We start from the raw sequence: 13,304 nt of genomic DNA, 5'->3' as shown, positions 1-13,304 counted from the left end.
TGGTCGGAAGTCGTTTGGCACCCATTTTTGGCCTGTGTCTTGGCCTTTTTCCGTCACCGTCCCCGTCCCGCCCCCAACCACACATGCCGGGGGCGTGTCTCTAAACCAGTTAGCTACTTTGCATTAAAGCTCGCCCCAGGAGGAGCGTTGAGTGGCCCCACTATATCCGATAGCACTCAGACGTCGCCTGTCCGGTCCACTGTCTCCCAAAGGAGATGGAGATGGAGATGCGTCGCCGTGATGGTGGAAAATGGTCGGAGACTCGGGGAAATTCGGGGAAAAATGGTAATGGATGGGAAAGAAGGTGGGCTCCAGGAAGTGCTGACTTGACAGGGACGGAACCCGAAATGCTTCCGCTGCCATGGCAGCCCAACCACAGACAGGGATTTCGTTGCGGGCAGCTCTTTGAGGCCCCGTAGCGATAATCCTCTCAATCCACATGGAAATGTGGAAAGACGTGAAAACATCAGACAATGTGAGGAAACTTACACTGGGAGAAAAGCAAAATAAAAAGAAATATAATTTGTATATATCTTTCTTCTTGTTAAAAATAAATGTTGTATATATTTTCAAGGTTATAGAATTATATTCGTTTAAGAATATATTTTCTGATCTATAATTATATATATTTTAAATATCTATCTATTTTAAATATTAATCTCACAAGTGTACCTTCATTATTTTAATATCTTCTTATTGTAAATATTACATGCAGAGGTATGGTGTACCAAAACATATTTTATTACTTTTAATATACTTAGATATTGCACAATTTCTTACCGTTTCTAGTAGAATCTTTAAAAAAAAATAAAAAATTAAAAATTGTGGTAATTGAAAATTATTTTTTTTCGTGAACATTTAAAGAAGATACGACATCACCTTGGGCGACATGAACTATCTGCTGAAAACACTTTAAATTCTCCTTGCGATGGCTCAACTGCCGTCGGAAGTTGTTGATATTTTGTTAACAGATTTATTTGCGCTTCGTGTTCACGCTTTCATTTGCAATTTTCCACTAGAGCTCGATTTTCTGTCGATTTTCTCGCTTTTCGATTAACCGGAGAAGTGGTGTCTCGGTTGCCTGGGATGTTTTGCCCAATTCAGGGCCGGGAGTACAAAAGAAATCAAAGCATTTGAGGGAAGCTGCCATTTTCCCTGTCAAACCCATTTCAAGTGGGCGCCAAACAGTAGTGTCCTCCGGCTCCTCTTGCTCCTTTTGCTCCTTTGGGAGAAAGGAAGAGTAGGTCCTTTTGTGCTCGAGGTGATGGTGGTGGCACTTTGACAGTCCTGTTCCCCTAGTCACTCAGTTAGTTTTGGGTGGCGCCGAAAAGGAACTCGGCTCTGTCAATCTCGAGCAGATTGAAGTGGATTTATCCTGGAGGCGGAGGCTTTAAGGTGGCTTTAGACATCACTGAAGTGTCCGCACAGCCCAATGAAAATTTTATTTCGGCCAGCTTAGCTTGTGATTCCGAAATAATTGTTGTGTGCAAACTTAATGGGCGCCCTTTAAAAGTTACGCAACTTCTGGGGCTTTCCACTTGGTTGCGCTTCTTGGAAAGTGCAGGTAAAATTACAATTTTCCTAGGGCTTTTCTGGGTATAATTAAATTATACCACAGGATTATTTTGGTGCATCTTCTGCTGGGGAAAAAGGGGAGGATGAGGCAGCCTGTGCAGCGGAAAATCGTTTGTCACTTTTGCCGGGACTGATGCTTTCGTTCCTGACGTTCCTTTGGCTTTCTGCCTCTTTGGCAACCTTCGGTTTTTGTTTTTGACACACAAGGCATCAAAAAACTGTCTGCGGGCTTCGGTTATCTTCTCTCTTTTTTTGCAAATATATTTATTACGTTTTTTGTCACTTCAAAGGGCATAATTTGAGTTGGCCCTTGGGAAGAGCTTTCAATTCGTTGAACTTTGGGGTTTTCGGAGTTCTTTAAATTCAAGTTTTAACTGTCATTTCCACATCGCACAATTATTTCTCAGACCTTAGGGGGTGTTTTGAACTCGAAAATAATCTTCCACTTCAGACCCAATTAGGAAATTTTATTTTTCTTTTATAACTCAAACCTTTGACTTATTGTTTTTCATTTCAGCTTATAATAAATTCATGCTTTTAGGAAAGCAATTAAAAGTTAAATGTTGTTTACCAAAATAAATTAATTTTAAAATTTAATGTGAATTATTATATCGCTAGGTTCATCCGGGTAAACATCATATTTTTAGCCTCTGGAACCGAGTTCCAAATTTGGTTTTCTGACAGCATTTTAAATGTATATCATTATCAAGCCAAATTCAGACGGGTAATAAATTTATGTTTCTCGTGACCTACATTTTTTTTAGCAATTATTTATGTATATAATATGTTTTTCTACAACCCCAACCGATTTTCCTCTTCTCTTTTTCGAGGGGAATACTTCCCACTCTTTTTTTTCGAACTGCCAAGATTATTTTGACCAGCGCTTGCTTTTTGTTTTGTTTGGGTTATGATATAAACTTTTTGCCGGCTCTTTTGTGGGCTGACCGCCCACGTTTTAGCATTTGTAAATCAAGCGAGAGGAGACAAGTTTATCGTGGCCTTTTTCGGTGGCAGCTGCTCCCACTCCCAGGGATTCCCATCCGGAGTCCGCAAGGGATTGAAGTTTATTCGAGTGCCTTTCATTCCGTTTGGTATTTGGTATATGGTGTGTGGCATTGGCACATTTATTGGGGTTCCATTTCCATCCACTGCAGCGTGATCCACTCCAGACTGCGGGTGGGCGTAATTAACACGAAGCCACGAAGCCATAACGCAGACCCCGGGGCAAAGGTCACAGTCGAAGCCCATAGACAAGAGCTGCTGATTAATTGATTTTATATCGAGAACAATTTCTCGCGGCGCCTTTCGTCTGCCTTTCCTCGGATCGACTCGAATCGCGAATTGGAAATCGGAAGCCACTGCAAAGGATGCCGCGTGCAATTTATCAGCCAACTTCCAATTAACACTTTTCCTGGCCTTTTCCACACCCAACATCTCCAGGTTGCGAAGTTGGTTTTCACTTCGCCGGGGAAAAGGCCATAGGATATTGAGATGGAGATGGCAATGCAATAAGGACGAGTGAGTACTTTAACATGAGGACATCCAATTAGCTTAATTAAGGTCTCTTTTTTTCTCAACGCACCAAAAATTGGAGGAGAAAAAATATAATTTACAAAGAAAGGACCGAGTAAAGTATCAAAAGAAGAGAGTGGAAATAAACAAAATTGTATTTTCTCAGAAATCTCATAAAAGTATCATTGATATTACCAATTAAAAAAGGATTTATCAATATTTATTTGTAACTCAGCGATGGATTTTTATACAATAATACATATTTACTTTAGTTTTTTTAGGGCAATCCAAAAGTTTTAAAAAAGCCTTTGAAGTGGTAACCCTACTAGATGTCTGTGAAAACAGACTATCCCAAACAAACTTTATCCAATATACCCATCTAAAAACCCCAAATATTTACTCCACTCGTTCTGTACTAAAGTGAAACGTTTATTTGCTTAGCTTAGATAACAACAAGTGCGACCAAAGTCGTTAGTTTATGTACAAAATACCAATACCAAACGCGAACTGCACTCGAGGGCCCGAAAAACTAAAAAACCAACTCATTCTCGGTTATTGCCAATCTAACTGCATGGCACTTTAGTTTTCAGTTCGGAGTCTATTCCATTGGATTGTATGGGATGGGTTTTCAGGGGAGGGTGCCAAAAAAATGGGTGTTAACCTGGTTACCAACAGCCCTGCATCAGACCCAACTGCTGGATGGCCCCGCAGCCAACGCGATTCTGCATGTAATCTGGGAAATTGCTCTGCAGGACCCGCATCGTATTCCGCTTGTAATCGGGGACCGCATGGGTCACCAGCTGGCAGGTCTGGCTGCGGTAAACTGGCTTAAAGTTCGCCTCCGCAAACGTGGAGTTTGTGTCCCAGCGGTAGACCTCTGCGTCGCCCTCGTTCCGGAAGAAAATCGCCGAGCCGTTGTCCGTGCCAATGATGACCATGCGACTGGGCTTCTTGCCGAGATCTATAAAAAAAATATGAAATACAAATTAGTTTTGAATCACTTGTTTAAGGAAAAATAAACTAACATAAAAAACTATATCAAAAAAAATAATTTTTAAGATTTTTTGTAAATACTAAGTTCTTGACTTTTATGCTATGGATTAAAATAAAAGTAAATAAATAAATAATAAGTAAAATATTGTTTTTGATGAGACTATTTTAGGCCCATATTTAGGGGGCCATTTATCACTGATATATTATCTATTAATCAGAAAGCAAACAAATCAAACTCACCCAAAATGCGTCCATCGGCCACTCCACTCCGCAGATACTCGGATTTCAGGGAGAACAGCTTGCTGGTGCTCAGGTAGGTGAAGTAGAGCTCCGTGCTTCCGCAGTCCCGGCGGATGAGGGCTATGTAGAGGACATCCCTGGACCGACATCCTGCGGTAACTGCCTTGGGCAGCACCACCCTGAATCCCCGATCCGCCTGGAGGTTATAGACGATAATGGCCCGATTGGCGGCATCACTGACATAGACAAAGCAACCGCCATCGGGGGCATAGTCCACCACCAGATATTGGAGACGGGAACTGCTGGAGGTTAAGCCCTCCAGGGAGACGGTCTTCAGCACCTTGCCCGTTTTCACCGACATGGCCACCACTTTAGGGGGACACTTGCGCACCGGGGTCTCCAGAGTGTTAACAATACCAGTGTCCAAAACCCAGAGCACCTCGTTTTGGTCCACCACCAGATCCACCACCGATTGCAGGGCCTTGCAGTTGCCCTCCTCCTGGAGATCCCAGCAGGGATAGGGCTTAAAGGTCGTAGAGCAGGTGCCCGGTTTCACATTTGTCTTCACTAGAGTGGCTGGAACTCCCTTCCTATAACGGGGCAGGGCCAAATAGATGGTATCCCCGATGAGCTGGGCCCGTGTGGCAATCACATTCTTGGGTATAAACTTTCCGGAACTCTTGAATAGCGACTTGGTGCTGGCGCAGGGAAACTCAAATTGACCCCCCGTCCACTGAATAGGCTGGGTATCCGAGTGGGCCCGATCCGGAGTCCATAGTCCATATTTAGTGCCCTGTGAGTGGGCCAACTCCAGGCCAGCCAGCAGAAATCCCAGGATTAGGGCCAAATGCAGTCTCATCGTGGAAGCAGTTGTTAATGGTCTAGTCTAGCGACGACGTGCGCGTTGTGCTCCCCAAATTGGCCAAGTGGCGTGCTTATATAACCAGAAAGCCCATCGAATCGAATGACCACAAGCCGGCAACGTGCCTCTCGACCAATTCTCAATTTTCAAACTGATTTTTTGCCAGCGGAATAACCTTGACCAAAGCTTGCCCACAAAAAAGGGGTTAAAAGCAATTAAAGTTCAGAAATTCATTTATACGAAATAAGTCTTTTGTAATTTGAATCAATAAATGTTTTCGTAAAAAAAATATTTATGGGACTACAAAAAATATTTCAACGTTATTTATGGCACAGGAATAAAGTCGACCAGCTTTTTTGACTTCCAAATTTAGGAACAATAATTAAATAATATTATTTTAATATATAATGTTAATAAAACCTACTTATTTATAATACATGTTTCAAAAAAAAATATATCGTAATTTATGTAAAGCAATTAAGTGCACAATATATCTTTGTAATTTATTATACAACCATTTGGGAAAAGTCCACCCATTTCCCGGACAGAAATCCCTGAAATGTGCCATTAGCGCCAAAAGGCCAAGGAAAAGGGATACTTTCCTCCCTTCCTCCTCAATTAACCAATTGACTTACGAAATGGCGTTACAATTACTGCAATCAATTGAAAACGGAACCCCTACAAAAGTCACCAGATTGCCAGACATATTTTTAGCGAACTAATTGCCAGTAATAAAATGACCTCAGACAGTGATTTCGCCAGCCATAACTTGGTTGACGGAGTGAGTGCGAGAAAGGCCCCACATCCTTGGGATTTCCCAGCAGAATTCCTCGGCCACGGCCATCAACGTAATTGCCCCTAAATAGGTTAAAGCCCTCTCGATATGGGCAGCCAACCCGGAATCACCCCATACCAGAGATCAACGTGTTTGGCATGCCAAATTGTCAGAAACCCGCATTCCGGGTGGCTTTTCCCCCGCCGAATGATTTATACGATACATACCCACCCATAGAGAGCAGAAAAAATTGATGACAAGCATTTCCGGGCTACTCATCTGACATAATTTATGTAAACACTTACCTCCAACCAAAGTCGAGAAAAAAGGTTGGGGTAGATAAGAGACAGCCAGGCGACTGCCGACTGGCCCCCATTAACTGGGAAAACCCCACAATCCTCGGGAAAACCATACCCTTCCTTTGCCGCAGGCCATTTTCCACACATTACATTGACAGTTTTTTTCGTTTTATGGCCCGTTTAACGAGGCGTATGCGTCATGTGGGCAAATCTGAGCTACACGTGCGACTTCTTTAAAACGCGCTGAAAAGTTTACCTTTTTATATGTGCCAATAAAAATCCAATTGAAAACGCAAATAAGCCAATAATTTGACGGGCTTTATTTTGTCCCGCAGCGGCAGAGGCAAGAAAATGTGCAGAAAGAATTGTCTGTGGTCACGTTTGATTTGGTTTGGTAAATGGGCCGACTTTTTGCCGAGAAAGCGATTTTCTTTTACCGGGAATTTCACATAAATTAAAAATAAAACTTTTCAAACTGCTATGGATATGCGGAGCAGCAGGGGTTCTTAAAACATAATAAATACTCTCTAGCTTGGGATTGGAAATTTATATGCTAACATGATATGCCATTAAAATAGAAACTCTACCATACCATACTTACCATTTTTTGGTAGTTTTACTGTTTAATACTAACCAAAGCAAAAATAAAGTACACGTCACTATATTAAAAAGTTGTTAAACATTTTTACAAGTACTTAGCTCTCCATATTGGTAAAATTTACCCATCAAATTTCCTCATTAAACACCATTTTCTAATTTTCCTTAGTCAAAGTGTACAGACCATTTAAATCACATCACTCAAATTCTAGGATTTTGGTGGTACTGCAGGGTATTAAAAAGTCATCAGCCAGCGATTAAAGTTAATCTTCCCATTTCGCCTAATTTATGTGCTTTGCTTTCACTTTGCTGGCTTTCTTTCTTCGGCCAAGTTTTGTTTACGTCTGCTTAAAGTTGTCCACTGTGGTTCTTAACCTTTTGCACAGCGCAAATGGTTCGATGAATTGCCATAAATTAGTGCCTTTATCCGTTGGCTCATCTTTGTTTAATTGTTTTGCCATAATTGAATTCATTTGGCTGGTTTGGTTGGTTTCATTTCTGACTCGCCGACAAATTGCTCTTTGCCTGTTCATCAAGTGTGCACATTGAATATTCACTTTTCCACGCAAACTGCAATCAATGAACATTTTTAAATTCCCCATTTATACGCATCTAGGTTAGGTTTAGGCATCTGTCAAACACAGGGCGAGAATATTTCCAAATGACTGGAGATCGGGTCAAACATAGAAATAAATACACTTTTGGCAGTTAAAATTACTTTAACGGTCTTCTTATTATAATACTACTATAAAATATCCTAAGATTCTTAATTATCTTAGTAATATATGGTCAAATACGAACACAAATAACCTTTCTATACCTAAAATCCCTTTTTTAATAATATTATGATTACTTTGATTCCAATACTAATTGTTTTTGCATAATATGGTACTCATATCATTTCGCATAGCTAAATATATCAATTAAGTTATAAGCTCTTTCTGTAGAGTATATAATTCTTAGTCGTGTGCCTCGTTAAATTTCCATTTTGATATTTTTGCTTTTATTTATGTTGAAGCACATAAATATTTATCTACAGATTCAACGGAGATGTTCCCCTGACTGACAATCCCGCCCACATAATATATCATATGCACGCATATCAGCCTTCTTTTGGGCATGTGTGTGCTATAAATTCGGGGATTACGATCGGGGGAGGGCAACTTATGGCAGTTTATTGAAACGGATTTCACAAAAATTCAATCTGCATGTAATTTGGCATTATAGACAGTCTGTTCGGGATTCATCCCAGTCCCACCATGCGGAAGCCGAAAAGAGTGACCCCCGAAAAAAGGGTTATCAAAATATGTATGTTGACCAGCCGCTGGTCATTTTTTGTGCAGCTCTTTGGAGATTAAACATTTTGCCATTTAATGGAAGCCAAGTGGTGGCCATAATTCGATGCACGTGCTGTTCCAGCTCCACAAAGACCAAGGGCAGACAAAGGAGCTGCTGGACACCGAATCCGAATCCGAATCCTCCCACTTCGCCCACTCAAAATATGTCAACGCATTTTTTATTTGTTATTGTTCGATGCGTGGGTTCTTTACGAGGTCATTGTCCATGTCTGGCGGACGCACCTTTAATGTAATCCCCCTAAAAATCTCCTAAATCCACAAAGGGCTACAGGATGGTAATAAAAAAAATATGGAAAAAAATTTAGTTCCAGGGGGCACCCGGATTTGAACCGGGGACCTCTCGATCTGCAGTCGAATGCTCTACCCCTGAGCTATACCCCCGACTTGATATCCCCGAACTCAGAGTGCCTTTTAAAGTTCGATGGGTAAGATAAAATTTCGCATTCGCAATCATCCTAAAATAGAAACGAAATAAAAATCAATTTAAGACAGCGTGTTTATGAATTGTTTAGCGAAACTCTTTGGGTAACTCACACGGGGGGTGGCTCCATCGACTCTCTGGTATATTGCAATCTTATCAGCGAGTAATATACCCCCATGCCATACTCCCCAACTTTCTCTTTTCCCCCGAAACTCTTTCCCAACTGATAGCTGCAGGCGGGTTGACAGATGTTTTTGTCAGCCCCGAAATAGCTGGTAACACAAGCCAAGTAACTGAAACTTTCCCAGTCGCATTCGCAGAAAAAGAAACAGAAACAGTAATTCAGATACAGGTCACAGACGTCAGCATTGATATTGAACTTTTGGGCCACTTTGGTAACTGTTTCGTATTGACCCCTGAACTTTGCCTGCCAAAGGGTGAAAACTTGGGCTCCCATCGGATGCACAAGCGATGGATGGGTGACAGAAACAATTTCAATAATTTAACCCATTTTATTGAACGGGGTATCAGCTTACCTCAGAACGTTAAGTTATTTTATCTCACCTTAAGGGAACTATTTAAGAAATATTGACTCTAACTAAAATAACCTATAAGCTATAAAAACCGTTTATTTTGTTGTGATATCTATTCATTAGCTAAAAATATTATTGGTTTTTTGTTTTGTTTTTAATATAGAATTTTTAATATATGTGTTCTATTCATCTTTTTGTAAAAAATTAAAATTTAATAGAATAATGGCGATATTTTAAAGACTGTTTGTCCTCACGACACTGGAAGCGCTTTTCCAAAAATTTTTTTTTTACTATTTGGTCTTAAAGGTTATACTTATAAGACCTATTAATAGTAGGTAATTCATCTTAAATTTTCTATTTACATCGTTCTGAAGCGAATAAAGTACGGATAATATAATCTTTTATGATCGCACATGGAGTGGGTTAAATTGGAAACTCTTTTCCGAGCGGGCTTCCGCATTGCTTAGAAACCGAGAACAGAGGCGGGCTTAGAGGTCTGCCCAATTTCCGGCGTAAGCCATACGTGCTGGCTGGGTGGTAACCATTCCACTTCCATTTCCAGACTGCCGCTTGTTTACCCCGTGTTAACCATCTAACGACCTTGCTGCAACACGCTCTAAGAGCTTGCTGCACAAATCGGCGGGTTTTATATATAAATGCAAGTCTGGCTGCCGTTCAGACAGTTTTATGTTCTGGCCAAACGTGGTTAATCGAGTGTTGGATCTGTATTTCAAGGAATCTTCGTAAGAAATTGACCCAAAAATGTCGCAGCTGTCATTGCTGCTTGTTATAGTTTTTGCCTCTGTGGTCCTGGGAGGATACAGTTCCTCCACCGATGAGGCCGGATCCACAGATGCCTCCAATTCCATTGGGGGAACCAAGTGCGACAAGAACCCACTGGGTGAACTGACTTTCCAGCTGAGTGGTAGTAGTCTCCACTGGCCCTGTGAGTCCACCAAGAACATCTACGTCCAATCCGGGAGGTATGTGCCCCGGAATGTGATTGTGACCCGGGCCCAGCTGCAGCGGGATTCGGCCTTTGTGGCCCTGCCCAGGTACAAACAGGGCGTGCCCTTCACCCTCGGCAAGGTCAACCTGAAGAAGGGCGAGTGCCTCACCAAGATCGCCCCCTATCCATGCTGGGCCATCCAGGAGGAGGGCAACTGCCAGGCCCTCCAGTCAGTCGTGGACATAGCTGTCGATCAGAATGTGAGTGCAATTAACGCTTATATTGTTTCGGGTTTTTATTCGGTGTCTCATCCAAACTGCAATTTCTGCCTTTAATTAAGAATTGCTATTTTTTGGGGTGCAACCTCTTCTTCATGGCACTTTTGACCCGCCACCTCTTTGATGGCTTTTAAATGCTTTTTTCATATTTTTATAGTGGGCGGATGAAGGGGTACCAGGGGTAGTTAGGGCTTTTAGATAGATAGTATTTTCATATTTTAAGGAACAATATGGTTTCCCTTTTTTCAGGTGTTTTAATAGTCTCTTATTATTTTAATATCAAGGATTGTAACTAAAAAGAATCAAAGATTAATCCTAACAAATAGAAGATTGAATTTCCAGGGTATCTCTGGCCCATTAACCCCTCCGCAACTACCCTTTTTAACTGCCCATCCTGGCTGACGACCAAAAATTGCTTTTTTAATCAAATAAAAGGGGCGCCAAAAACGAAGAGCTTCAAATGAAATTCATGTCTGGCAATTGGCGACGGCCACTGAAGAGAAAGAATAAACGGATAAACGGGTGAAAAAGTGGTTATGTAAATGGAATATTATAAAAGGGCAAGGGCTGCGGAAAAGTGCCATGAAAATGCAGTGAAAAGTACTCAGAAATAATTTGAACTCCCTACAAAACGACAGGCGATTCCACACTGTTCTGAGCATTTGGATTGAAATTTTAACATTTGAGGTAGTCAGCTTAAATTTAAATGATAGATGTTCTGAAATGTCAATGGTATTACAAAATATTTACATGATTACAGATGGAAAGCCACACAAATGACCTAATTACAATTCCCAGCATAGCTGCAACACAATAATTTCCTTCAATTATTGATGCCGTCAATTCGTGCTCATTTAAATGCCATTCTCGTTCAGCTGCATTTATGCAAATCATTTCTTTATTTTATTTACACAAAAGTCGACATAACGATAACAATAACAAACAGCAAACAGAAAGCGCAACTGTATTTATTTATTTGCGCAATTTTCCATTCAGTGCCTTTTGCTGATACTCATTTTATTGCCATGTATCTACGAGTGTGGAATTTTTAACGCCAACAACATTTCAATTAACAGCCAGCAAATGAAAACATTAAGAACAATGAATATAAGCCGCAATTCATGGCAATTATTAATTGTTTTGTATCACTTTTTATTTTGAAGGGACTTTTATGGGCTTTGGACGTCGGCATTGTTAACACTTTGGAGCAGGTGAGTTTTTATTCGTTTGATTATAATAAATTAAATAATAACATATATTTATTTAAATGAAAGCCCATCCGGAGGTGCAGCCCCAAGATCGTGGCCATAAACACCGCCAACAACAAGGTGGTCAAGAGCATCGACCTGAGTGACCTGGTCACCTCCGAGAGCCGCCTGCAGTTCATCGTGGTCGACTACTCCAAGGACAACAAGCCCTTCGTGTGAGTTTTACCACCTATTCAATTGGGTCTTCATTCTTTAAATGGTCGAAAAAGTGTGCAGATAAATGTCAGGGAAAAACTCATTTATTACATTTTAAATCATATGAATTGAAGCTCCATTTGCCAGGCATTTTACCTGTGAAATGCGTCTGATTAATTCATTTGTATTGGCTTTGGCAATTACCTCAACTATGAAGGATTAATTACGATTAACGTGCAGCATCAAATTAATTTTCAACAACTTATCAATATATTAAATATTAAAATATATATCAATATCAATTTGAAAATCAAGAAGAAACTGAATTAAACAATGAAAACCTTAAATGTTACATAGGTATTAAATAATTTTACGTGGAGAAATTTGATATATAAAATTATAATTGGTATAGGGTTAAAAATAATCATGATCTTATGAAAAAGTCCAATGAATCAAGTGAGAAATATGAGTTTACCTATGATATTATATAAAATAATAATAATGAGAGTTCAATAAGTAATTGTTGAAACCAAAATTAAATTAATTTAGTTTTAAAAATGATCTTGAATTGATTTAAAAAGCTATTCAAAAGGAGTTAACCACAAAGAAATGTATCATATCTTATCTGCATAGCATGGTTGTCACAAGTGTGCCTCACTCCTTACCCTTTTCTAACCAATTAAAAATGAATTAGCGGCATGATATCTTATCTAACTTGCTATTATTATTATTTCCGATCCCTCACAGCTATGTGGCTGATGCCGGGGCACGCAGCATCCTGGTGTACGACATCACCGGCAACAAGTCCTACCGCATTGTCCTGCCCAAGGCCACCGCCCCCACCAGCGATGTGCTCTACGTGGCGCTCACCTCCAAGCCGGATGGCACCTCCACCCTGTTCTTCAGCTACTTGAGTTCCTCGCGACTGTACTCCATTAAGGGAGAGTACTTGAGGGTGGGCCAGGGAGCGGGCTCCATCATCGATGTGGGTCCCAAGCCCTACGGTAAACAGGCAGTTCTCCTGGGCGCCGACGGGGGCACCTCCCTGTTCTTCCGCTACAAGGGCGAGAACGACATTTACCTGTGGGACTCGGAGACCTGCTTCAAGGCTGCCAACCTGCAGGAGGTTCAGCGGGGTGGCGACTGCCGCCTCTCCACCCAAGTCCTTCCGGGTCACAAGCGCTTCATGTGGGCCCTGGAGAGCAACTTCCACGACTTCATCTCGGATAGAACCGGCTGCAACGGAGCCTCCATCGTCCTGCATCCCGTGGTGAGGGAGTGCGACGATTGATCTATGATCATTTCCCTTTATTAGGTTTAAGATTCCATTGAATTGTTGTCGTTATTGGGTCTCATTAAAATTTGGTGAATGTCTAAAAATATTAACTGACTGGGGAATTATTTAACAATTTTTTTAATCAAAATGCCCATAATACCATAAAAATAGGAATAATACCATGGGAAGGCGATAAATCCGTTAGAGAGTTAGAGTTATATCTATACCACCCC

At 40.9% G+C, this 13,304-nt stretch overlaps 2 protein-coding genes and 1 non-coding gene across 3 annotated transcripts; 1 reads left to right on the top strand and 2 right to left on the bottom strand.

Moving 5' to 3' along the window:
* Positions 1-3,495: 3,495 nt before the first annotated feature.
* yellow-g2 (L-dopachrome tautomerase yellow-g2) lies at positions 3,496-5,242 on the bottom strand. Its single transcript, XM_017077953.4, has 2 exons — positions 4,321-5,242; positions 3,496-4,048 (listed from the first exon to the last, which is right to left on the bottom strand). The coding sequence occupies exons 1-2, from the start codon at positions 5,177-5,179 to the stop codon at positions 3,753-3,755; spliced, it is 1,155 nt and encodes a 384-aa protein (XP_016933442.2). The 5' UTR covers positions 5,180-5,242; the 3' UTR covers positions 3,496-3,752.
* Positions 5,243-8,520: 3,278 nt separating this feature from the next.
* Positions 8,521-8,592, bottom strand: TRNAC-GCA (transfer RNA cysteine (anticodon GCA)). The gene has a single exon. It is a non-coding gene; the product is annotated as a tRNA-Cys (tRNA).
* A 1,253-nt stretch (positions 8,593-9,845) lies between these two features.
* On the top strand, positions 9,846-13,181 carry yellow-g (L-dopachrome tautomerase yellow-g). Its single transcript, XM_017077988.4, has 4 exons — positions 9,846-10,374; positions 11,556-11,603; positions 11,667-11,815; positions 12,543-13,181. Exons 1-4 carry the CDS (start codon positions 9,928-9,930, stop codon positions 13,084-13,086), a joined length of 1,188 nt encoding a protein of 395 aa, XP_016933477.3. The 5' UTR covers positions 9,846-9,927; the 3' UTR covers positions 13,087-13,181.
* The last annotated feature ends 123 nt before the right edge of the window (positions 13,182-13,304 follow it).

This window comes from Drosophila suzukii, chromosome 3 (genome assembly GCF_043229965.1).
Source record: "Drosophila suzukii chromosome 3, CBGP_Dsuzu_IsoJpt1.0, whole genome shotgun sequence".
NCBI lineage: Eukaryota > Metazoa > Arthropoda > Insecta > Diptera > Drosophilidae > Drosophila > Drosophila suzukii.
This window is presented reverse-complemented; position numbering and strand designations above follow the sequence as displayed.